A 26,820-nucleotide genomic window follows, 5' to 3' on the forward strand; every position below is an offset into this window, starting at 1 on the left:
TTTGGGCACTCCACTGTTCGTTTTGTATTTTTTTTTTTTTTATCATTACTGAATCAAATGAAATAACACAAATATAATTTACCTGTTGTCTCAGCAAAAGGAGTTTCAGTAGAGGCCACTTAAACAAGACAAAATGTCACAACAAATTCAGTAAACAACAGCATTTCTGGTAGTGCTGTAGTATTTGAGTAAAGTCTCAAGGCTGCAAATTAAGTGTTTTTTCTGAGTCTACACATTATTTAGACTGTCTCAGGGTAAGGCGTACTTGTAAGATGTTCTCAAGCCACCTGTGATGACTCTGTTTGACACTGCCTCTGTGTAATGCCTCTATTTGAGGCTGACTCAGTATGTTGCCTCTGTTTGAGGCCGCCTCTATATGATGCCTCTGTTTGATTTTGCCTCTGTGATACCTGTGTCTGCCTCTGTAGGATTCGCCTGTTTGAGGCTGCCTCTGTATGATGCCTCCGTTTTGATTCTGCCTCTGTAATACTTCTGGCTGCCTCTGTTTGATGCATTTATTTAAGGCTGCCTCTGTGTGATGTCTATGCTATCCTAATCCATGAAATTCTGCCAACATTAAAAGCTCATTGGTCATTGTGACCTTTCAACATCAATGGCAACAAATGATGTTGCATGGGGTTGGGGTCTTACATGGAGTTGCGGTAAGTTTAGTGGTAGTGGTCACTATTGTTGTAGAGGCTGGCATAGTAATCACATCTGAAAAGAGGGAACAAAACCTGTTAGGCCATCCTACAATCTCCACTACCTGTAGTGTTTGTTGTTGTTGTTTTTAAAAGCATTACAGAATCAAGTGAAACAGCATGCAAGTTTAATGTACCTGTTGTCTCAGCAGAAGTAGATGCAGTAGACGTCCCTAAAACAAAACAAACCAAATTACAACACATTTATCAAGAGAAGAGTCCGGAATTCTGTAGAATGATTCACATGAATTATAACTAATTCCAGTGAGGCTCAGGGTATTATAAAATGGTTATTATGAGCCTGAAACAAACATGATAATAAATGAGGTGCTACTCTAAACCTACTTGGAGTGGTGGTCAGTTCAGGGGTAATGGCCACTGTTGTTGTAGAGAGCAATGTGGTGCTCACATCTGAAAAGAGCATATAAAACAACTTAAAACCGTTTGCTAAGGAAACTGGTAGCTGGTGAGGCATCTTTCTATTCTTCTTTTAGGAATTTTCACCGACTTCCTTGTAGAACTCTGAAAGTTATTGTGATATTCTTGGGCCAATATCCATGTTTAAGATCTACCTTCAGACTTTCAACTGCATTCAATTACAGGGAATGAGGTGGGCATTTGGGGGGGGGGTGGATTTCGTAAAGTATGGAATGTGAAGTATTTGAGAATCTTTAGGAAACAAGAAGTTTAATGTACCTGTTATAACAGCAGATGTAGTTGCAGTAGATGCCACTAAAACAAGACAAGACAAAACAAGCCAACATCAGAAAAGATTAAACAAAATATATATTTTGTATCACTTTATATATATTATATGTATATTGTGGTTGGAAGAAAACCATGTATCGCCATTTTTCACATATTTCTCTTCATGACATAATTTGAAAACACCTCTTGCCCTTTATATTGTATGTCAAGTTCATGATGAATGTACTAAAGGAAATGACACATAATGACTTGGGGGGGGGGGGGGGGGGGAGTCCAGCATTTTACGTTTTGGAGACACATGCTTTTCTTTCAACAACAGCAACATTTTATATATCTATATATATATATATATATATCTATATATATCTATATATATATATATATATATATATATATATATATATATATATATATATATATATATAAACACTGCTACAATATCTACAATAACACTGATCTACTGTAATTTATTTGAAGGATAAATTATTCCTCTCCAAACCTACTTGTAGTAGTGGTCAGTTCAGTGCTACTGGACGCGGTTGTTTTAGGGATTGTTGTGGTGCTCCCATCTGGAAAGAAAATGACATAAAACAAAGACATGAAAAATGAGTTTGTTAAAGTGCCCCAAGTTGAATTTGTATCTTATCCTTTTTTGAGTGTATTACTAGAAAGTTAAGCTAGCTAAAAAGTATGATAGCTAATCAGCCAAGCTAACCACAGCTGATAGACTTAGTATGGGCTAAATTAAAACATGCCCTTCTGTGTCACCGCAAATATGAAGGTATTAAATATATTTATGGTAGTTTTATGCGCAGAGATGTACAACATGTTACTGGTGCCAAGGAAATAAAATCTCTGACCTTTTCTTCTTTCACAAATCATACTTGCATTGTTAGAATGGAAATATTTTCTGGTTTAAATGAAATAAAATTGAACTGAATTATTGGTGTTTCTATCAAATCACAGATTTCTGTTCTCGAACGGTCATGATGAAGCCCAACTTTAGGATGATTTCGGAACATTTGTCTTCACTTCTATTTGAGTTGGGTTGTTTATAAATGGATGGTGCTGGATGTTTTTTTTTTTCTTCTAACTCCAGATTCGACAAAATAAGAGCATGTCTGCCATTTACTCTAAAATAAAATGAATTCCAGTGTGTTAGTATTAATATATCATTACTATATTATTACTCAGTTATAGTATACTATTGCTACATAATTAATGTAAGCCAGTCCACAATTTGTCATCATGCAGTCAGATTATGTAATGTTCTACTCTGACCCTCTGCAGTGCTGATTTAGCCTGTGAGTTATTTGAAGGTTAAACGAGTTTAAATGTGTTTGATTAGTATCTTTATTTTTTGTGTGTTTGTCTATAAAACATTGCAATAACTAGGAAGTTAAGCAAGTTAAAAAGTATGACAGCTAATTTGCCAAGCTAACCTCAGCTAATAGACATGGTATTGGCTAAATTAAAACATGCCCTTTGGTATTAACTCAAATATGAAGAGATTAAATATATTAATGGAAATTTTATACACACATACATATATAGAGAAGAGAAGGTTTATGTATTACTAAGAGAAGAGAAGGTTTATGTATTACTATTACCATGTTATTACGATTACACTATTATATTACTATTATACACATTCTACTATATTATTACTACACTAAAACAGGTCAACACATGATATAATGTACAACTCTACAACTTCTTCTTCTTTCGGCTGCTCCCTTTAGGGGTCGCCACAGCAGATCATCTGCCTTTCACACCAACCATCACCATGTCCACCTTCACTACATCGATAAACCTTCTCTGAGGTCTACCTCTTCTCCTTCTACCCGGCAGCTCCATCTCCAACAGAAGGAGAAGAGGTAGACCTCAGAGAAGGTTTATGGATGTAGAGGTGGTCAAGACTACTTGCTGAAGTGCAGACCGAGCATCAGAACGGGGAAGAAAGGGGATTTAAGGGACTTTGAACGTGGCGTGGTTGTTGGTGCCAGACAACCATCTCTAGGGTTCACAGAGAACGGTCCGAAAAAGAGGAAAGAAAATCTCTGAGGAACGTTTCCAACACCTTGTTGAAAGTGTGCCATGAAAAATTAAGGAAGTTCTGAAGGCAAAAGGGGGTCCGACCTTTTACTAGCACTAATAAAGTGGCCGGTGAGTGTGTGCATATATATATATATATATATACACACACACACACACACACACTATTATACAGTATATTTCCTAAAGTATTCACTTATTTAGCTTCACACACATATGAACTAGAGTGACATCCCATTCTTAATTCATAGGGTTTAAGATGATGCCAGCCCACCCTTTGGAGCTTCAACTCTTCTGGAAAAGCTTTTACAAGGGTTAGGAGTGTGTTTATGGAAATTTTTGACCATTCTTCCACAAGTGCATTTGTGAGGTCAGACAATGATTTTGGACGAAAACGCCTGGCTCACAGACTCCAACTAATTCATCCCAAAGGTGTTCTCTCGGGTTGAGGTCAAGTCTCGTTGCACTTGTGCACTGGTGTGCAGTCATTTTGGAACAGGAAGGGGCCGTCCCCAAACTGCTCCCACAAAGTTGGGAGTCTGAAATTGTCCAAAATCTCTTGGTGCTGAAGCATTAAAAGTTCCTTTCACTGGAACTAAGGGGCCGAGCCCAACTCATGAAAAACAACCCCACACCATGATCCCCCCTCCACCAAACTTTACACTTGGTACAATGCAATCAGACAAGTACCGTTCTCCTGGCAACAGCCAAACCCAGATTCATCCATCAGATTCCCAGATGGAGAAGCATGACTTGTCACTCCAGAGAACACGTCTCCACTGCTCTAGAGTCCAGTGGCGGCGCTTTACACCACTTCATTCAATACTTTGCATTGCGCTTGGTGATGTAAGGCTTGGATGCAGCTGGTCGGCCATGGAAACCCATTCCATGAAACTCTCTACGCTGTTCTTGAGCTGATCTGAAGGCCACATGAAGTTTGGAGGTCTGTGGTGATTGACTCTGCAGAAAGTTGGTGACCTCTGCGCACTATGCCCCTCAGCATCCGCTGACCCCGCTCTGTCATTTTACGTGGCCGACCACTTCGTGGCTGAGTTGCTGTCGTTCCCAATCACTTCCATCCATCCATCCATCATCTTCCGCTTGTCCGGGGTTCGGGTCGCGGGGGCAGCATCCTAAGCAATGAAGCCCAGACCTCCCTTTCCCCAGCCACTTCCACCAGCTCTCCAAGGGGGATTCCGAGGCGCTCCCAGGCCAGCTGGGCGATATAGTCATGCCAGCGTGTCCTGGGTCTTCCCCGGGGTCTCCTCCCAGGTGGACTCGCCTGTGACACCTCCTGAGGGAGGCGTCCAGGAGGCATCCTAACCAGATGCCCGAACCACATCAGCTGGCTCCTCTCGACGTGAAGAAGCAGCGGCTCTACTCCGAGTCCCTCTCGGATGACTGAACTTCTCACCCTATCTCTAAGGGAGAGTCCAGACACCCTGCGGAGGAAACTCATTTCGGCCGCTTGTATTCGCGATCTTATTCTTTCGGTCATTACCCAAAGCTCATGACCATAGGTGAGGGTGGGAACGTAGATCGACCGGTAAATCGAGAGCCTTGCCTTATGGCTCAGCTCTTTCTTTACCCGCATCACTGCTGACCCAGCACCAATCCGCCTGTCAATCTCCCGCTCCCTTGTACCATCACTCGTGAACAAGACCCCGAGATACTTGAACTCCTCCACTTGAGGCAAGAGCCTATCCCCGACCCAGAGAGGGCTCTCCACCCTTTTCCGCCTGAGAACCATGGTCTCGGATTTAGAGGTACTGATTCTCATCCCAGCCGCTTCACACTCGGCTGCAAACCGATCCAGCGAAAGCTGAAGTTCGCAGCCTGATGTCCCCAATAGGACCACATCATCTGCAAAAGGCAGCGATGTGACCCTGAGGTCACCAAACCGGACACCCTCCATCCCTTGACTGCGCCTAGAAATTCTATCCATAAAAATTATGAATAGAATCGGTGACAAAGGGCAGCCCTGACGAAGTCCAACTCTCACTGGGAACGAGTCTGACTTACTGCCGGCTATGCGAACCAAACTCCAGCTTTGTTTCTACAGGGCCTGAATGGCTCGTAGCAAAGAGCCATGTACCCCGTACTCCCGAAGCACCTCCCACAGAATACCCCGGGGAACACAGTCGAATGCCTTCTCCAGATCCACAAAGCACATGTGGACTGGTTGGGCAAACTCCCATGAACCCTCCAGAATCCTGGAGAGGGTGAAGAGTTGGTCCAGTGTTCCACGACCAGGGCGGAACCCGCACTGTTCCTCCTGGATCCGAGGTTCGACTATAAGCCAGACTCTCTTCTCCAGTACCCCTGCATAGACCTTGCCAGGGAGGCTGAGGAGTGTGATTCCCCTGTAGTTGGAACACACCCTCCGGTCCCCTTTTTTAAAAAGAGGCACCACCACCCCAGTCTGCCAATCCAGTGGCACCGCCCCCGATGTCCACGCAATGTTGAAAAGGCGTGTCAGCCAAGACAGCCCCACAACATCCAGAGCCTTGAGGAACTCAGGGCGGATCTCATCCACCCCTGGAGCCTTGCCACCAAGGAGCTTCTTAACTACCTTAGCGACTTCAGCCTCAGTAATGGACAAGCCTATTCCCATGTCCCCAGACTCAGCCTCCTCACTGGAGAACATGTCGGTGGGATTGAGAAGGTCCTCAAAGTATTCCTTCCACCGCCCAATGACGTCTTCAGTCGAAGTCAGCAGCACACCATCTCCACTATATACAGTGCTAGTGGCACACTGCTTTCCCCTTCTGAGTCGTCTGACGGTTTGCCAGAATCTTTTCGGAGCCAACTTAAAGTCAGTTTCCAAGGCCTCACCAAACTCCTCCCATACACGGGTTTTTGCCTTGGCGACAACTGAAGCCGCAGATCGCTTGGCCTGTCGATACCTGCCAGCTGTCTCTGGTGTCCCACAGGCCAACCATGCCCGGTAGGACTCCTTCTTCAGCTTGACGGCATCTCTCACCTGGGGTGTCCACCACCGGGTTCGAGGATTACCGCCCCGACAGGCACCAACTACCTTACGGCCACAGCTACAGTCAGCTGCTTCAGCAATGGAGGAACGGAACATGGCCCATTCTGAGTCAATGTCCCCCACCTCCCCCGATATCTGGTCAAAGTTCTGACGGAGGTGTGAGTTGAAGATCAATCTGACAGGTTCTTCTGCTAGACGTTCCCAGCAAACCCTCACTATGCGTTTGGGCTTGCCTGGTCTGACCGGCATCTTCCCCCACCACCTGATCCAACTCACCACCAGGTGGTGATCAGTTGACAGCTCAGCTCCTCTCTTTACCCGAGTGTCCAAAACACATGGCCGCAAGTCCGATGACACGACTACAAAGTCAATCACTGAACTGCGGCCTAGGGTGTCCTGGTGCCATGTGCACTTATGGACATCCTTGTGTTCAAACATGGTGTTCGTGATGGACAAACTGTGGTTTGCGCAGAAGTCCAAAAACTGAACACCACTCGGGTTCAGATCAGAGAGGCCATTCCTCCCAATCACACCCCTCCAGGTCTCACTGTCATTGCCCACGTGAGCGTTGAAGTCCCCCAGTAGGACAATAGAGTCTCCAGGAGGAGCACTTTCAAGCACCCTTCCCAAGGACTCTAAGAAGGCTGGGTACTCTGAACTGCTGTTCGGTGCATAAGCACAGACAACAGTCAGGACCCGTTCCCCAACCCGAAGGCGTAGGGAAGCTACCCTCTCGTCCACCGGAGAAAACCCCAACATACAGGCACCGAGTCGAGGGGCTATGAGAAAGCCCACACCTGCCCGCCGCCTCTCACCATGGGCAACTCCAGAAAAGAATAAAGTCCAGCCCCTCTCAAGGAGATTGGACCCAGAGCCCAAGATGTGTGTTGAGGTGAGCCCGACTATATCTAGCCGGTATCTCTCAACCTCGCGCACCAACTCAGGCTCCTTCCCCGCCAGTGAGGTAACGTTCCAAGTTCCAAAAGCCAGTTTCAGCAACCGAGGATCAGAACGCCAAGGCCCACGCCTTCGGACACTGCCCGATCCACAACGCACCGAACCCCTACTACTGCCCCTCCCATTGGTGGTGGGTCGATGGGAGGGGGGACTCATGTAACTCCTTCGGGCTGGGCCCGGCCGGGCACCATGAGTAAATGCCCGGCCACCAGACGCTCGCTGGCGAGCCCCTCCCCCAGGCCTGGCTCCAGGGTGGGGCCCCGGTAACCCTGTTCCGGGCAGGGTACACAAGTCCTGCTTTTGTGTCTTCATAGGGGTTATTATGGATCACACTTTGTCTGACCTGTCACCTAGGACCAGTTTGCCATGGGAGACCCTACCAGGAGCTTTTGCTCCAGACAACATAGCTCCTAAGATCATTCAAGCACGCAAACCCCTCCACCACGATAAGGTGGTGATCCAAGGAGAGGCCCAATCGCTTCCACTTTGTTATAATCCCACTGACAGTTGACTGTGGAATATTTAGTAGTGAGGAAATTTCACAACTGGACTTGCTGCACAGGTGGCGTCCGATCACGGTACCACACTGGAACTCACTGAGCTCCTGAGAGCGACCCATTCTTTCACTAATGTCTGTAGAAGCAGTCTGTAGGCCTAGGGGCTCAGCTTTATACACCTGTGGCCATGGAAGTGATTGGAACACCTGAATTCAATGATTTGCATGGATGAGTGAAGACTTTTGGAAATATTGTCTGTGTTTGTGTGTATATATATATATATATATATATATGCACACACAATATTTCCAAAAGTTTCAATCACTTCTATGGCCACAGGTGTAAAAAACCAAGTATATATATAAATATATATGTGTGTATATACACATATATATATATATATATATATATATATATATATATATATATAAACAATTTGCTACTTCAAACGTTTACAGAAACCTACTTGAAGTCGTGGTCAGTTCAGGTCTAATGGTTGCTGTTGTAGAGCCTGACAAGGTGCTCACTTCTGATAAGAGGGTATAAAACAACAAAGTTAAAAAACAAATGTCACTAGTAGTGAAGTAATAAGCAAAGTAGCTTGGAAGCTTTGAAGTATTAATATGTACAGCTTGATCTGTTTTACTGTTAGCCTTGCATTTACACTTTATGACTCTAAACTCATTTAGTCGACAGGATAAATCATTTTACTTTCCTTCAACTGTTGCTACAAAGTTCACTGTAACAACTGGCTCATCAGATGTACTTAAAAATAAGTTCATGTGGTAACAAGCAATGTAACTAGTTTTAGTCAACTGAAAAATACTTTGAAAAAAATCACTCCTTCAGATAATTTATTTAGGTTGAATACAACTAGTTTTTTTACTTATCACATTAGGTAATTTTTTTTAAGTAGATCTAATGAGTCACATTTTACAGTGTTGGAAGTCTGTTGGATGTTTTCATTTGTCGCAAATGCTTGAAATGTTGCTTGAAATTTTTACTTGTAAATTATATTTTTAAAATGACTTAGCAAGAAACTAAATACATTAGACCATTCCATGCATTCCCATCAGTGACCAATGCAAAACAAGAAGTAAAACGAGACAAGCCAACATCACACCAGATTTATCTAAACAGGAGCATGTCTGACATAATTTACTTTGAAGAAAAAAAAATGATAAACTTGTAGGAACTGTAAGAATTACAGATGGATTATATATATATATATATATATATATATATATATAAAAACTTCAGTTTAATTCATGTAACCATTGTAATGGTACATGTGTTTTAAGTTGAAGGTAATTACATTCATATTAACTTTTTCCAACGAGGCATTTCTTATTGTAACCGGAGGTATGTAATTATGTTCATTGCACTGCATCATCACAGGAAATGCCAACTTTCCTAACATTTAGCTAGCTATAGTAATACAATTACAATCAGAAATGTCTTGTTGGAACAACAGTGTGCTTTATTAAATGTGTAATTACATTAACAGAAAATACAAAAAAGTGTAATCACATGAATAAAATGAGAAGCTTTACTACTGTAATCCATCTGTAAGAGTCAATAAATGACCAACAGTTACATTGTTGTATTGTTATTTTTCTCTATAGTACTGTTAATGTGCAACTACACATTTATTAAAGACACTAAATATCAAGCCAGACCCAAGAGCTTGATTACATGCACTACTCTGAGTGCCAATCTAGTCTGTAAGTTATTTGTAATTATTTGCCTGGAAACCTACGTGTTGTTGTGGTCTGTTCAGTGCTAATGGTCAATGTTGTTGTAGAGACCGGTGTGGTGCTCACATCTGAAAAGAATGTGTAAGACAAAGATATGAAAAAGTTACTTAAGTTTGCTAAAGTAATAGGAGCTAACTTTGTAGCTAATGCTAACATTATGAGCATGTATGCTAGCGTCTAATGAACAAGTGGTTTTTGAGTATGTTTTCCAGTTTTCTGTAGAAAAATGTCAGATTGTATAGTTTGATAATATACTTTCATTAGTAGCAGAGATTATGTTGTTTATATATATATAAAATATGACTCAAATACTTTCAAAGTCATCAGGGAATTTAAATCATTACTAAAAGAAATGAAAGAACATGTACGTTTAATCTACCTGTAGTCTCAGCAGAAGTATCACAACAGATTCAATAATAGAAGAAGAATAAAAGAAGAAATTATGTAGTTTGGCTAATTACAATAATACTGTATTATATTATCACTTGTATCATTTCTCATAGATAGTTTACAATTATAATGAAGAGCCTGTAAAAAAAAACTGAACAGATGATTTAATGCTACTCTAAAACTCTACAGTGCTGATCGAGTCTGTGCGTTATTTTAGTTAAAATGAAACCTACTTGGAGTGGTGGTCAGTTCAGTGCTGGTGGTCTGTGTTGGCACAGTGAATTCTGTGGTTCTCAGATCTGAAAAAAGGTATAAAACAAAGATGTGAAAAAAGGTTGAGTTTGCTAATCTAACGAGTTCATTTGGTAGGAAATACTTATATTATTAGTATGGATGCTTGTGTCTAATGAAAAAGTTTTTCTTAAAATTTTTGCATTTTCAGTAGAAAATTGCTGGAATGAACACAAAATCTGCGTGATTGTAGACTTTTGTATGTGTTATAGTATGTCTGTACACAGGGGATTATCTAAACATTGTACTAACTGGCAAGTTCAATAGCTAATTATTTCATTTTACTGCAACCAGTATTCTGGATACTGGCTACATTTAAAGTCCTATGTTATCTCCCATATTTCATTCAAAAGACATGAATTTCTGCCAAAGTTAGTTATCACTTTACTATGTGTTCAGTGCAGAATGTTCAATTTTGTTGCCATGAAGAGCTTTTGTTATGAAATAAATTTGTCTTAGTCTGATTTATGCTGTTGATAATTTATGTTCAATGACACAGTGTGTAAAGGTTCAAGGTTCTATATAAAACATGATTAAAGCATGCTTGAAGAACTATCATTTTTAAGTGTGAATGATGCTGATCTAGTCTGTCATTTAAATGTTCTTCTGGAAACCTACTTGGAGACGTGGTCAGTTCAGTACTAATGGTTGCTGTTGTCGTAGGGGCTTGTGTGGCCCTCACATCTGTAAAGACAGATTAAAGCAGTGATGTTATAATATCAGTAGCTTGCATTCTGGTGTCGATGATAAAATGACTGTTCAAAGTGTAGGCAGCTGATAATAGCTAGCTATACGTGATACCATGAATGAATATACACATTTCCTGAAAAGGCTAGACATAGAAATGATAAGTTTAGCAAACATGTAAAGTACAGTTAAATCCACAAATATGTTGACATTGACAGATTTACTGTTAAGTGATACTTTTTTGATCCCACAACCAGGGAAATTCCACCTCTGCATTTAACCCATCCGTGAAGTGAAACACCACATACACACCAGTGAACACACACTTGCCCGGAGCGGTGGGCAGCGCTATCCACAGCGCCCGGGGAGCAGTTGAGGGTTAGGTGTCTTGCTCAAGGACACCTCAGTCATGGACTGTCGGCCAATTTTCAGTAGAAAAATGTCAGATTATATTGTTTGATAATATACTTTTATTAGTAGCAGAAATTATGTTGTTTTATATATATATATATATATATATATATATATATATATATATATATATATATATATATATATATATATGACTCAAATACTTTCAAAGTCATCAGGGAATTTAAATCATTACTAAAAGAAATGAAAGTACATGTACGTTTAATCTACCTGTAGTCTCAGCAGAAATATCACAACAGATTCAATAATAGAAGAAAGTCTGGAATTATATAGTTTGGCTAATTACAATAATACTGAATTATATTATCACTTGTATCATTTCTCATAGATAGTTTACAATTATAATGAAGAGCCTGTAAAAAAAACTGAACAGACGATTTAATGCTACTCTAAAACTCTACAGTGCTGATCGAGTCTGTGCGTTATTTTAGTTAAAATGAAACCTACTTGGAGTGGTGATCAGTTCAGTGCTGGTGGTCTGTGTTGGCACAGTGAATTCTGTGGTTCTCAGATCTGAAAAGAAGGTATAAAACAAAGATGTGAAAAAAGGTTGAGTTTGCTAATCTAACGAGTTCATTTGGTAGGAAATACTTATATTATTAGTATGGATGTTTTTCTTAAAATTTTTGCATTTTCAGTAGAAAATTGCTGGAATGAACACAAAATCTGGGTGATTGTAGACTTTTGTATGTGTTATAGTATGTCTGTGCACATGGGGATTATCTAAACATTGTACTAACTGGCAAGTTCAATAGCTAATTATTTCATTTTACTGCAACCAGTATTCTGGATACTGGCTACATTTAAAGTCCTATTTTATCTCCCATATTTCATTCAAAAGACATGAATTTCTGTTTCTGCTTTTGTTATGAAATAAATTTGTCTTAATCTGATTTATGCTGTTGATATTTTATGTTCAATGACACAGTGTGTAAAGGTTCAAGGTTCTATATAAAACATGATCAAAGCATGCTTGAAGAACTATCATTTTTAAGTGTGAATGATGCTGATCTAGTCTGTCAGTTAAATGTTCATCTGGAAACCTACTTGGAGACGTGGTCAGTTCAGTACTAATGGTTGCTGTTGTCGTAGGGGCTTGTGTGGCACTCACATCTGTAAAGACAGATTAAAGCAGTGATGTTATAAACCTGTTGTGCTTGCTAAATTAACATGAATAGATTGGTAACAAATGCTAATATCATTAGCTTGCATTCTAGTGTCGTAGGCAGCTGGTAATAGCTAGCTATACGTGATACCATGAATGAATATACACATTTCCTGAAAAGGCTAGACATAGAAATTATAAGTTTAGCAAACATGTAAAGTACAGTTAAATCCACAAATATGTTGACATTGACAGATTTACTGTTAAGTTAAGTGATACTTTTTTGATCCCACATCCGGGGAAATTCCACCTCCACATTTAACCCGTCCGTGAAGTGAAACACCACATACACACCACTGAACACACACACTAGGGGGCAGTGAGCACACTTGCCCAGAGTGGTGGGGAGCCCTATCCACGGCGCCCAGGGAGCAGCTGGGGGTTAGGTGTCTTGCTCAAGGACACCTCAGTCATCGACTGTCGGCCCTGGGGATCGAATCGTCATCCTTCCGGTCACAGGGCCAGATCCCTAACCTCCAGCCCACGACTGCCCCCTATACGAATTATACTACTACTATAGCTTTTTACCACAGCATACTCAAGTTGATATTAAATAGTGCATATGAGCTCAGCCTTCATTTTAGAGTATTTTGTAAAGCAAGCCATCAATAAGCAAATCAATAACCAAGTCAATAACCAAACTGGCAACCAAATCAAACCCATCTCAGTACTGTGAAAAGAGTAACATTAGCTGTGGCCAAATCAACTATTTACTACATTTTTTTAAATGTACCGATAAGCTTAGAAACAGCAAAAGGAACATGAAAAACATTGTAGATGACGAAAGAATTATTTTCCTGATGATGAAAAACTCAACAGATCAAGATCACCCTCTAGGAGGTTAGCATATCTGTGACAAAGCCAACAATCAAGTGAAGACTTAACCAGACTAAATAAAGAGTCTGGAACATCATTTGGACGGATAAAAATATGAACTTGTACTAGAATGATGTGATGAGGAGATGGAAATCAAGAAGGCAAAGAACTCATTTGTCAAGCATGGTGGAGGTAGTGTTATGGGCTGGGCCATGCATTCAATATATTTATGTGACGGTTGAGAAAATGAATTCTGAAGTGTGTAGAGCTGTATGACCTGCTCACGTTCAACCAAATGCTACAAAATTCATTGGTCAGCACTTCACAGTGCAGATGGGCAATAAGCTGAAGCACAGTGGAAAAGCAACCTGAGCCATTCTTAAAGCCACATGAGTGGAATGTTTTGCAATGTCCAAGTCAATCACCTAACCTCAATCCAATCAAGCATGCATTTCATTTAACAAAGGGAAAGCTGAAGAACAACCATTCAAGAACAAGTACTGGATTACCAGGGAAGAAATGGTGGTGTCTATGGGTTCTAGACATCAGGCAAATGAAGGGATTTTTAAAGAAGTGTTAAAACACCAATTTAAGCATTTGTGAATTTTGAGTCTCCAAATATTGGGGGCTATTTAGAAAAAAAATGGTTGAAATACCTACAGTGTTAATCCAATTTGCAAGTAAATACCCTGACATTAAAGCTGTTCTTCTGCAGATTGAGCTCATTTTAAATCAAATATGCTGAGGTAGTCAATGAAAATAAAAATAACCTTGTCAATGCCCATCTGGGTATATTTGTCAGCCACATGCTTTCCCACTGTATGTGCCAAAATCTAATGTCTTTGCATTAAAGTTCCTAAAAGGGCATAGAAGTAAAGCCAGAGACTCTGGGAGACAATCCTGGGAGTTATCCTGTGGAGTTATCATCAGAGAAAATAATTTAACTATGTTTACGGTTAGCAGGGCTCATTTCTAAGCTCAGCTCTACATTCACTAGTTTCAAAATGTACATCCTTCTGCGTATATAACTCTATGCTAAGGGAACAGCTTTAAACAAGCTGTCATTCATAACTGAAAGGATTCTGCTTATTTTAGATTAATAATAATTCCCTATGAATTGCTGTAACTTGCCTAGAAAAGTGAATGTTTCTTACTGACCACCACCCCCAGCAACACCAGTGTCTTGGGTCTTACAAAATCCATTAAGTCATTGAACCTATAGACAAACTTTGAAGATAAGTTTTTCTCTGCAGTGTGGCGGAAGAATATCTGGAGATGCTGTAAACCCTCTAGAATCTAATGTACTACAAAAGCTAGATAGATAAATTGCTGTTCCGTTGTTCTTTTCATGATGTGGTAATGACTCCGACTTCTGGTCGTATGTGTAGGATTGTATGTGACTGACCTTCTGACTACATGGAATGGAACAACTGCACATACACATATACTTAACCCCTTGCATGGCCATGGCCCACCGGCAAGGCCCAAAGTTTTATCACACACTTCTATATCCAAAGAACAGGTCAACCAGCTTGCATTGAGCTCCCTGTAGTTACTGACTAGTAAGGCTCAGTATGTAATAAGCCTGGGATTTTAAGGGGTTCAATGCTTTAACACATACACTTCAGAAATAAGTTTAACTTGATGTCTTCAATATATGTATGTGTGTGCATATACACATATATACACGTACTCCAGTAGCTACACGCTTAAAATATGATTCTTTGAGGTTTCTTTAGTAAGGAAAATGGTCCTATATAGAACTGTGAACACTCAAAGAACCCTTTGTTTCATTATAGGTATCTTTGCACTGTGAAGTGGTTCTTTAGACTGGTGAAGAATGTCTTGAGTCTGGTTCTATATAGCACAAAAAGGGTTCTTCTACTGTTACAATGTCAAGCCTGGAACAGTAGAACACTTTTGGAGCTATATAGAACCCTTTTCAAAAAGGTTCTATTTAGAAGCATCTACAGCACATTCTCCATCAATCTGAGGAACCCTTTCACATTGCAAAGAAACTTTCAATCATGCAAAGGTTCTATAAAAATATGTTTTTTTTTTTTACTAAGGAATTCTTGAAGAACCATAGTGTGTAGAACTGGAACTAATTATTATACATACCACACACACACACATAAAAATGTCATTTTTGTCATTTTGGATCATTTCCTTTGGTCTCTTCATCATTAAATGTACACACAATGTAAAGGACAACAGGCATTTCCAAATTATGTTAAAAATAAAAACAAAAAAACAACAAAAATGGAGATACAAGGTTTGGTTCTGAGAGCAGTGATATATGTATATGTGTCACCATATTTAGGGAAAGACAGTTAGAGGCTAATGCAGTTATCAAGTAATGGGAGGTTATATCCTAGCAATTAGCAGTTATGATGCCAACTCCATGCCACATCACCTCACACACTCCTCAAACCAATCAATTAAACTAAATGGTGACACACTGTATAGCACTTACTGACATCAATGAAACTAGAAAATGACTAAAATTTGTTCATATCATAGAAAACCTGGACTTTAGGTCATTCTAGTGCCAACATTTCCCTTAATCTGTACTTCAGTGACATTAAAATGGCTTAGCATGCTCATCTAATTGACAATGAACCACTGACATCAGTTTGATTAGTGTACCAAATCAAGAAAACTGCCTCTACTTTAGAGACTAATTGGGATAGTGTAGTGGTTAACACCTTTGCCTTCTACGCTGAAGACTGGGGTTCAATCCCCGACCAGGGCAAGCACCCTACACTATACCAATAAGGGTCCTTGGGCAAGACACCTAACACCACCTTGGCCGACCTGTGTAAAATGATCAAATTGTAAGTTGCTCTGGATAAGAGCGTCAGCAAAATGCCATAAATGTAAATTAATCCAGAATCACCATGATTGCCACTCATTATATTGAGAATAAGTAAAGCAATTAATTTGTAACACCTTCAATTCTTAGTTTGGATTAGTACTATTAAAATCTAGCATTGGTCGTTATCATAGTCACTAATCCCACAAGCAGGAGCTGTTACACCAGTGACAAATGTGGCATGAAACTTTCTAATCACTCACAAAATACTCAAACAACAAGACATGATGTGAAGGAACCAGTCCCTGCAATGCTAAGGAGTGTGTTTGCAACCACATTCCAAGAATAGCCCTCTTACCAGCTAACAACAACCCTGATAAAGAAAAATATATTTAATTAATTTCTACTTTTTTTCTTCTTCAGTGGCCGCATGTTGAATGAGACAAAAGAAACTAAACGTCCAGTGACTTTACCTGTTGTCTCAGCAGCAGGAATTGCAGTAGTTATGCCTGAAACAAGACAAGTCCATGTAAGACTCAACAAAACAAGCAATAGAGACAAATTATTATAAAGTGATGATGGCAACTTGGCAATAATGTCCGACAATTCCTCTTGAAACCTACTCGGACTGGTGGTCAGTCCCGTGTTAATGGCCAGTGTCGTGGTAGAGACTGGTATGATGGTGGTCACATCTGAAAAGAGAGCGTACGTCAAACTAAACATACATATTCATAGGGAAAACATCAACTGAAGTCTTTTGAACCAGCTTTCATTATATCAATGTCAAAAATTCTTAAATCATTTACTAAAATGAAAATCCATGTGTTAATTGACCGTTGACACATCCCAGAGCCGACATAAATCGGTGAGAATTGTTTTTTAATGTTTGCGTATGTTAGTGAAATTTCTCACATTAGTTACTCTGTATTCACATACTGACTTTGTAAATTGATTAGTATGATATATTTACATGCATTTTAAATGCTTTACAAGACAGTAGTGCGTCCTGCTATGATGTACGGTTTGGAGACTGTGGCTCTGTCTAAAAGACAGGAGGCTGAGCTGGAGGTGGTGGAGATGAAGATGCTGAGATTTTCGTTGGGAGTGACAAGGATGGACAAGATTAGAAATGAGCAGATCAGAGGGACAGTGAAGGTGGAGCAGTTTGGAGATAAAGCCAGAGAGGCCAGGTTGAGATGGTTTGGACATGTGTTGAGGAGGAATAGTGGATATATTGGGCAAAGAATGTTGGAGATGGAGCTGCCGGGTAGAAGGAGAAGAGGTAGACCTCAGAGAAGGTTTATGGATGTAGTGAAGGTGGACATGGAGATGGTTGGTGTAAAAGTAGAGGAGGCAGTGGATAGGGCAAGATGGAGGCAGATGATCCGCTGTGGCGCCCCCTAAAGGGAGCAGCCGAAAGAAGAAGAAGAAGTTTGATTTTAAATGCTCTGGAAACCTACTTGGAGTGGACGTCAGTTCAATCCCAATGGCCGTAGTTGTTGGGGTAACGACAGACGTGATGGTGTTCACATCTGAAAAACAAAGAAGTAGCATACATCAAACACAAAATATAAATAATAAAAATAGTGAAGATTAGATTTATCTCAGATTCAGCTGGTAACAGTGTATACCGCTGTGAATGTACAGTGTACAAAATTTATTGAAAAAAAAAAATATATATATATATTTATTGTTTATCATTAGCATGTTTTGTTATATTCAATTAAATAAAACATCAGAATTTAGAAAAATGTAACATTATAGAAGTAGACTTTTCTCAGATATGGTATATAATCAGATTAAAATGACACACACATCTGTAATTAAGGTAGACATGCATAAAATCCTAATAATTGCTAAATCAATGTACTATCAATAACTAAACGTTAAGAAAAAAAGCAGCGTATTATAAAATTTCACCCCTTCTGAAACCGACCACAGTATCAAAGCCAAGGAAGCTGTTTTTTTTCTCTTTTTTTCATTTTTTTTCCATTTTATTTGACTAGTATAACATTTCTGAATCAAATTAAATGGTAAGAAGTTTTAATATTACACCATTTTTAAATCAAGTGCATCTTTCATTCAAAACATTCCCAATGTCAATTACCCCTGCAGTGCTTCTTCAGTTTTGCTTATTTCTAATACCAAATAGTTAACTCTGTTGATGTTGAGTGCATTACTCAAAGGCTAAAGTATTGAGAATGTCCTCTGAAACGTCTTTGAGTTGAATTCACTTTAGCTCTAAAGCCACTGTGACACAAATCAAAAATTCTGTTGCTGAAATCTGAAGAGGGGGCATATAACCAAATGGAAAACTGATCAAATCTTACTGAAAATCACTGAAAAGATTTACCTGCACAGTAAACAGCCTGCAGAGCATTGCAGAATAATGTTGGCCTGACAAACTCATAGACATAATAGTTTCCTGGACATGCTTTGACTCGAATAGGGATGGATCTGTAGTAACAACAGTCACTGCCTGAACTCCCACAGACCAGGTGGGTGACGATTCCATCCTCTATCTGGGGGTGAGAGCCATTCAGCCACAGAGCAACATCGGTTCCACATCTGGCTCGATTAACACAGCTGTCTGACATACGGATGTTCATCCCGTTATACAGCATGCGATACCAGACATTCCCATTGAAGCTGTTGTCACAGTTGGACCCTGCAGGTGCATTAGTGGCTCTCCAGGGTTGATCCAGAGCAGTGTAGATATTGCAGGGATCATAGTTGGGAGAGTCCAAAACAACTGCAATGAAAACAGATGAACATAAAAAATAGTAAGATATCAACAGGGAATGGATCATTAAATAGATCATTCTATCAAATATACTCAAAATCAGAGTTAAAGACACATTATGGACTTCAATTTAGGGACTCTATACCTAATTAAAGCTATTTTTTAAGTACATGGTTCAATATTCCAGTTTGTCACCACACACAAGGTAGCAGTCTCTAATAGAGTGAACAGGAAGTGGACAGTGTTTAAAAAAACTCAAGCAGCGCTGCTGTGTCTGATCCACTCTTACCAGCACAACACACATTACCAGTAATTGTCTTTCCTTTTTTCGGTAATGTTGGTAAATTGCAATGTAAATAATAAATTTTAATATTATTTTTTTGCGTCAACTTTTCTTTGACAACGTTGACCTTAGATATTAATACTGATAGTATATTAATAATCAGAATAATAATCACTTACCTGCACAGTATGTGGGCATTGGAAATGACAAAGCTGGCTTGACGAGTCTGTAGACGTAGTAATTTCCTGGACAGGCTTTGACTTGGATCGAGTTTGATCTGTAGGAATTACATTGACTGCTGTTGATCACATAGCCATACGATCCATAGATTTCTCTGGTGACGATGCCATCCTGTAGTCGGGGATGAGATCCACCAAGCAAAAGTGGCGTGTAACCACCACAGGTCATATAACTCGCACACCAATCAGATTCAGGAATCTGAGCACTTTTTCCTTGAAGATACAGACGATACCAGCCACTCCATTCAATCAGGGTGTCATCAAAACCACGGTAACCACTGTAGTAGAAACCACCTGTATTTCTCCAGCTATTATCAAGAACAGTAGAGACACTGCAGGGGTCAAAAGTCATATTGTTTGGAGAGCCTGCTGAAGAAGAAAAAAAAAAGTTTTTTTTTTCTGTGAAGAACCCACATGCTACTATACCCCCAGTCAAGTTTGCTTGTGCACTAGTAAACAAAGCAGCTGGTACACTGATATATGGGCATCTCTGCAAACAGCTTGCTTAAACACTGTTCTATAAATAGAGCTTGAGAAGTTTCATTTTACCACTTTTTTATTTGAAATTTGCTACTGAGTCTTCACAATAATTCAGGGTGTTCTGAGAGCAAAAACAGGAGGGGGGGGGGGTTGTTCTTCAAAGAGTTAGAACAGATTTCCTTGTAAAGTGACCTGTGATGGTATGATGTGTCATTGTACAGTGCTGTGAAAAAGTATTTATCCCTACTTTTTGCATTTTTGCCACGTGAATATTTCAGAATGTATTAGACAAAGATAACCCATGTAAAAACAAAATAATTTTTTCACATGGGTGATAGATTTTGACTAAATCTTTATCTTATATTTATATGCTTCATTTTGTGTTTACTTATGTTGTCTTAGATTCACATTAGTTGGATGATCTGAAACATAAATGTGACAATTTAGTAAAAAAAGAAGAAATGAGATGAAGGGCAAATGCTTTTTTTTCCCTCAGCACTGTAACTTTGCTCAAAAAAAGAAAGGTGCCACAAAAGGGTCTGTGGGTTTAAAAAATGCTAAAGTTTTAAAGAACCATCATCATCATCATCATTGTTAACTGCTTTGCTTAGATAGGGTCGTGGTAGCAGTGGAGCAGAGAATCCCAGACGACCCTGTCCCCCAAAACTTCCTCCAGCTCATTCCCAGGGATGCCAAGCCACTCCCAGACCAACTTAAAGATAGAATCCCTCCAGCAGGTCCAAGGACAACCTCTTGTCCTGGTAGGCCATGCCTAATACACCCCCACCGGGAAGCGTTGAGATGGCATCAAGATCAGATGCCCAAACCAAATCACCTGGCTCCTCTGCGGAGGAGTAGCGGCTCTACTCTGAGCTCCTCCTGGATGGCCGAGCTCCTCACCCTATCAAATAGAGTGTAGCCCACCACCCTACGAAGAAGGTTCATTTCCGCAACTTGTATTCATGATCTTGTTCTTTCAGTCATTACCCACAGCTCATGACCATAGGTGAGGGTGAGGATTTAGACTGATAAACTGAAAGCTTCGCCTTATGGCACAGCTCCCTCTTCACCATTACAGTCTGGTACAGTGACCGCATGACTGCTTCCGCTTGGCCCAGCCTGCGGCCAATCTCACAATCCCTCTTCCCATCACTCGTGAACAAGACCCCGAGATACTTAAACTCCTCCGCTGGGGGAAATTCCTTTCCCCTTACCAGGAGTGGACATGCCGTCTTTTTCTGGGCTAAGACCATGTACTCACACGTGGAGGTGCTGATCTGCATACCAATCACTTCAAACCACTCCAGTGAGCATCCATATGATTCAGCCAAAAGAACAACACCTGCAAATAAAAGAGACGCCACCCTATGGCCTCTACAAATAATGTTGTCCTGACCCCGGCTACACCCCAACACTCTGTCCATGAATATCATGAACAGTAGTGGAGACAGGGCACAACCCTGGGGGAGTCCAACACTAACCTTGAAAGATACTGCAGAGTATACGAACACAGCTCTCACTCTGGGAATACGTAAAGTGAATGGCCCATAGTAGTAGTCCCAGCACCCCATACTCCTGGAGGACCTCCCAAAAGATGTATCGGGGAACACGGTCGTAAGCCTTCTCCAAGTCCACAAAACACACATAGACTGGGATGCCAAACTCCCATGCCCCCTCAAGAGTCTGTGAGAGGACCTTTCCAGGACCTTGGCATAAAATTTTCCAGTGAGGCTGAGCAGTGTGAAACCCCGATAGTTGGCATGCACCGTCTGGTCCCCTTTATTTAAAAATAGGGACCACCACCCCAGTCTGCCATCCAAGGGTACTGTTCCCGAAGTCCATGCAATATTACAGAGGTGTGTTAGCCATGACAGCCCCACAATATCCAGAGCCTTAAGCATCTCTGGACGAATCTCATCTACCCCCGCTGCCTTGCCTGTGAAGAGCTTGCTAAATACCACAGTGACCTCCACCAGGGAAATGGAACTCAACACACCAGAAGCCTCTGGCCTGACTCCTGTCTCCTCAAAGTGCTCCTTCTACTGACCAAAAATATCCTCATTTGAAGTCAGAGTTCCCCACCCTTGTTGAATACAGCTTGGGCGCAGCCACCCCGACCGCTCCTGAGTCGCTGGACAGTTTCCAGAACCTCCTTGAGGCTGAATGAAAGTCTTTTTCCATGGCCTCTCCAAACCCATGCCCTGGATTTTGCTTCTGCCACTGTTGCGGCTGCCACCTTTTTGCCTGTCGGTACCCATCTGCTGAGTTGGAGTCCTTCGGGCCATCCAGTCCCTAAAGGCCTCTTTCTTCAGCTTGACGTCCTCCCTAAACACCAGGAGGTTCTTGGGTTACTGCCCCAACAGGCACACACAAGCTTTTGGCCACAGCTACACCTGGCAGCTTCCACAATGGACGTTTGAACAGGGTCCATTCAGACTCCGTGTCCCCTACCTCTTCTGGTACATGTGAAAAGCTCTCCTGGAGGTGGGAGTTGAAATCATTCGAAACAGGGGCCTCTGACAGTCGTTCCCAGCACACGCTTACTATTCTCTTAGGCCTACTGGGTCTGACCATCAGCCTTCCCTGCCATCTGATCCAACTGACCACCAGATGGTGATCAGTTGACAGCTCAGCACCTCTCTTCATCCACGTGTCCAGAACATATGGTCTCAAGTCAGATGAAACGATAACAAATTGACAAACGACAATCGACAAACGACAATTGACCTTCGATCCAAGGAGCTCTGGTACCATGTACACATGAACATCCTTGTGTTTGAACTTGGTGTTATTTATGGACAATCCATGCCTGGCACAGAAGTCCAATAACAATTCACCATTCAGGTTTAGATCGGGCTCACTGTTCTTCCCAATCACGCATCTCCAGGTCTCCCAGTCATTGCCAATATGAGCATTGAAATCTCCCAGTAAAACTATGGAGTCTGTAGGTGGGACCCTTTCCGGGACCCTTTCCAGAACCCTGCCCACTCACTCCAAGAAGGCTGAATACTCTAACCTGTTTAGTGCATAAGTACAGACAACAGTCAGAGATTTCCTCTCTGCGACTTTAATTCACATTGAGGTGACCCTCTCGTCCACTGAGACAAACTCCAACTGCACCTTTGCCAGCCAGGGACTCATGAGATTGTTTGTGTCCATTGTGCATGGAGTTTTTGGATCGAGTTAGACTGGGTCTACTCTCCAGACTTGTTCACCCTAGGAGACCCTATGAGCATCCAATCATCAGCAATAATGAGCCACAATTAGGCATAATATAAACATAGACAGATTTAAGGTTATACAATGTAGACAGCTTATGGTAGTCACTGTTATTAGTCAGCAAACTAGCATGGAGGGCCCTCAAAAAGCTATAGCCAGCATTAAGAAGCTTTGGGGTCTTGATGGTTGCCAATCATCATCATTGTCATCTTTCTTTGATGAGTATTAGATTAACATCCATATGATACATATTTGCTTGGCAAAAAATGTTAACAATATAGCTCAATGAAGCATTTAGAAGCTAAAATAGTAAGAGATCCATTGAAAACATACTAGTGATTATACTTGGTCCTGTTGGAGGTGTTGGGGCAGTGGTTGGCGTGATGGCATTAACATCTGAAAAAAGGACATAAATACAAACATTAAAGTCTAATAACCAATAGCTGAAGGCTTTAAAAATACATGCTTGTAAAAGTAACAGAGTACCTGCACAATAAGCTGCACTGCATATAGTTGGTCTGACAAACTCATAGACATAATAGTTTCCTGGACAAGCTTTGACTCGAATTGGGATGAATCTGTAGTAACAACAGTCACTTCCTGACCTCCCACAGACTCCACGAGTGACTATTCCATCCTCTATCTGAGGGTGAGATCCAGTCAGCCACAGAGTGGTATAAGTACCACATCTGGATACATTAACACAGCTCTCTGGCATACGGACACTCATCCCATAATACAGGAGCCGATACCAGCCATTCCAGTTGAAGTTGCTGTCACAGATATCCAGCCCAGTTGCATTAGTGGCTCTCCAGGGTTGATCCAGAGATGTGTATCTATTGCAGGGATCATGAGGGGGAGTATCGAATGCAACTGTCAAGAGCACAATGAAATCGATATATTTTAGAAATGTTTTACCATTATTATTATTAAAATTCCTAACTTAAGTTCTTCCTAATTAAGTTCTCACTCAGTGTTGCATATTAAATGCTAAGAAGCCAAAAGTTTGAAATATGTCTTAAAATTCCCTCAGCATACATTCAACATGTTTTGTGATGTGTTAGCATCACTCAACTTCTAAACTTATGCCTTGCTCAGACTCCAAGACTCTGCCATTATACCCAGAAACGTAGTCACTTCACAGCTGATTTACTGTATCATGCTTTGTGATGACATGTAGTCTTATAGGAACCCTTTTTGATGAAATTACATCACATCAAATTAACACTACCAGTAGGAATTCTTATAAACAAATTATACAAGTATCTTCTAATTTATAGTTATTTTTTTATGTCAACCTCCGTGTTAGACAATTTACCCATGAAATCAGATGAAAGTGTGCTGACCTTTGTAAATTTGGGTGATAGCTATAAAAAGCAAGTACATCTGAAAATATTAACTGTCAACTTAAAGGGCAATAATAAAGAAAGTTAAAACAACCAGAGCTGTTTAACTTAGAGCAAAGCAGCTTGTAGAGGGGGACAGAAATTTCTTCAAGAATCATGGTCAGAGATTCACAGAAGTTGAGAGCATTTTGACATCGCCAGGTTTCCAAACTACAATTAGACACAAACTTGAGAAGCATACAGGGAAAAAAAAAACACTTCCTTTTTGTGCTAAATTTATAACCTTTTTAAAAATATGTTTTGATGTGTGAATAATTTTGAAAAAAAAACATTTAAAGTTTACACTGGGATATATTCAGGAAACTGATACATATATATATATACATATATATGTATATATAAAATGATCAAAAACACATCAAATCCTTTCCTATATTTAATCTATATTAAGACCTTGTGATTTGGCTGCCTCTGCCAAACAAGTTGAAACTAGGTTGTGGTAGCAACTTGCAGCGGTGATCCAAAACACACATCCAGATTTACACAAACGTGGTTAAATGATCTGAGAATCAAGCTTTTGACATGGCCATTCCAGCTCCCTGAGCTAAACCCCAAATAAAAATCTGTGGTGTGAGTAGAAAAGGACAGTCCTACAGAGAGGACTGAGGACCCCAAAGGGTCTGAGGAGATTCTCTTTTAAGGGTGACCTCTGCAGCCTCAGGTCACTTGCTCTTTATTTTCTAATCTTTTCTGATAAATGAATTGAGAAGAATGTAATTGGAGTTATTCAACTGGGCAGACATGTTGGGCTAAATTGAATATGTAAATGATTAATGGTTCAATCAGGATTTATATGCCTTCCAATTCTGATTGAATTCATTCGAAGTCATTCATTGCTTTGGCAGTGTATAAACTGCCTACTGTTACTTCTGGTACTTAATTTCAAATGTCTAGTTTTGCTGTACTAGTGCAAATGTTCTTCTGAAAAATGGAACAGTTAAAGTGTCAATAAGCACACTAAAGAAAAAAATGAATAAATTAAGTATTAATGAATTTAACATTATACTTAATTTTGGAGCCATATGAATAAATGAATTTCCTAACAATAAAAATGGCTAACTTTTGCTTACTGGCTATTTTGCTTGGACATTGAATAAATAATAATAACAGGAAATTGAATAAATGAAAGCAAACATTGTATGATATATGCATAGTAGGCAAGTAGACAATCTCAGATCCTTAGTAGGGGTGACTTTTCGAACTTGAAACATTCTTTGGTTTAACTAGTTGTGTACAAATACAGTATTAAATACGGTGGGGCTTAAAAGTTTGTGCATATGAAACAAAAATATTAGACTAGCTCCTTCACGTACTGAAGAAAATGATCCAATGTTACACATCAGTGAGTGGAAAAAATATGTAAAACGTCAGGATTAGCAGATTTTTTGAAGATGAAATTTGAGTCAGGTGTTTTCAATCAGTGGAATGGCAGTTATAAGCATGTAAGTGACCACACTGTTTTATTCAAAGAACAGGGATTTATCAGTTTGATTTTCGAACAGTCTGATCTTCACAACACGTTTGTGAAAGTGTATCATGGCATGACCAATGGAGATTTCTGAGGACCTCAGAGGAGGAGTTGTTGTGGCTCATCGGGCTGGAAAAGGTTACAAAACCATCTCTAAAGAGTTTGTATTCCACCTCCACAGTCAGACACATGGATTGTAAATGGAGAAAATTCAAGACCATGGTTATGTTATACTCCCAGGAGTGGTTGTCCAACAAAGATCATACCAAGAGCAAGGTATAGTCTGCAAGGTCATAAAGCAGCCCAGGGTTACTTCTAAGCAACTAAAGACCTGTCACACAGCGGCTGGCGTTAATGTTCTTGAGTCCACAATCAGATGAACACTGGACAACAATGGTGTGCTTAGCAAGGTTGCATGGAAAAAGTCATTGCTCTCCAAAAAGAACATTACTGCCCATCCGCAGTTTGCTTAAGATCACACTGACAAGCCAGAACGTTATTGGAACAATTTTGTGGGCAATCGAAATAGATCTTTTTGGTTTAAATAAGAAAGTGCTATATTTGGAAAAAAAATAAATAGTATAAGCTAATTATTTATCCAGATAGGGTCACAGTAGCAGTTGGGACAGCAGAGAATCCAAGATGACCCTGTGCCTTACAACTTCCTCCAGCTCATTCCTAGGGACCCCAAGCTGCTCCCAGGCACAAATACAAATAAA

General features: G+C 40.4%; 1 protein-coding gene across 1 annotated transcript in view; it reads right to left on the bottom strand.

Annotated features, from left to right (window-relative positions):
• LOC108443879 overlaps positions 1-24,017 on the bottom strand; it is a gene marked incomplete at its 5' end in the record, with an annotated part of 40,016 nt that extends 15,999 nt beyond the window's left edge. Inside the window, 19 exons of the mRNA XM_037543304.1 lie at positions 83-118; positions 652-717; positions 839-874; positions 1,047-1,112; positions 1,398-1,433; positions 1,913-1,978; positions 8,377-8,439; positions 9,670-9,735; positions 10,291-10,356; positions 10,967-11,032; positions 11,915-11,980; positions 12,515-12,580; positions 16,737-16,772; positions 16,887-16,955; positions 17,724-17,795; positions 18,617-19,015; positions 19,469-19,894; positions 23,561-23,623; positions 23,714-24,017. Of these exons, the coding sequence (XP_037399201.1) occupies positions 83-118; positions 652-717; positions 839-874; positions 1,047-1,112; positions 1,398-1,433; positions 1,913-1,978; positions 8,377-8,439; positions 9,670-9,735; positions 10,291-10,356; positions 10,967-11,032; positions 11,915-11,980; positions 12,515-12,580; positions 16,737-16,772; positions 16,887-16,955; positions 17,724-17,795; positions 18,617-19,015; positions 19,469-19,894; positions 23,561-23,623; positions 23,714-24,017 (2,068 nt within the window). The remainder of the gene's footprint in view (positions 1-82; positions 119-651; positions 718-838; positions 875-1,046; positions 1,113-1,397; positions 1,434-1,912; positions 1,979-8,376; positions 8,440-9,669; positions 9,736-10,290; positions 10,357-10,966; positions 11,033-11,914; positions 11,981-12,514; positions 12,581-16,736; positions 16,773-16,886; positions 16,956-17,723; positions 17,796-18,616; positions 19,016-19,468; positions 19,895-23,560; positions 23,624-23,713) is intronic.
• Positions 24,018-26,820: the final 2,803 nt, after the last annotated feature.

The sequence above is a fragment of the Pygocentrus nattereri genome, chromosome 12, assembly GCF_015220715.1.
Source record: "Pygocentrus nattereri isolate fPygNat1 chromosome 12, fPygNat1.pri, whole genome shotgun sequence".
Taxonomy (NCBI): Eukaryota; Metazoa; Chordata; class Actinopteri; order Characiformes; family Serrasalmidae; genus Pygocentrus; species Pygocentrus nattereri.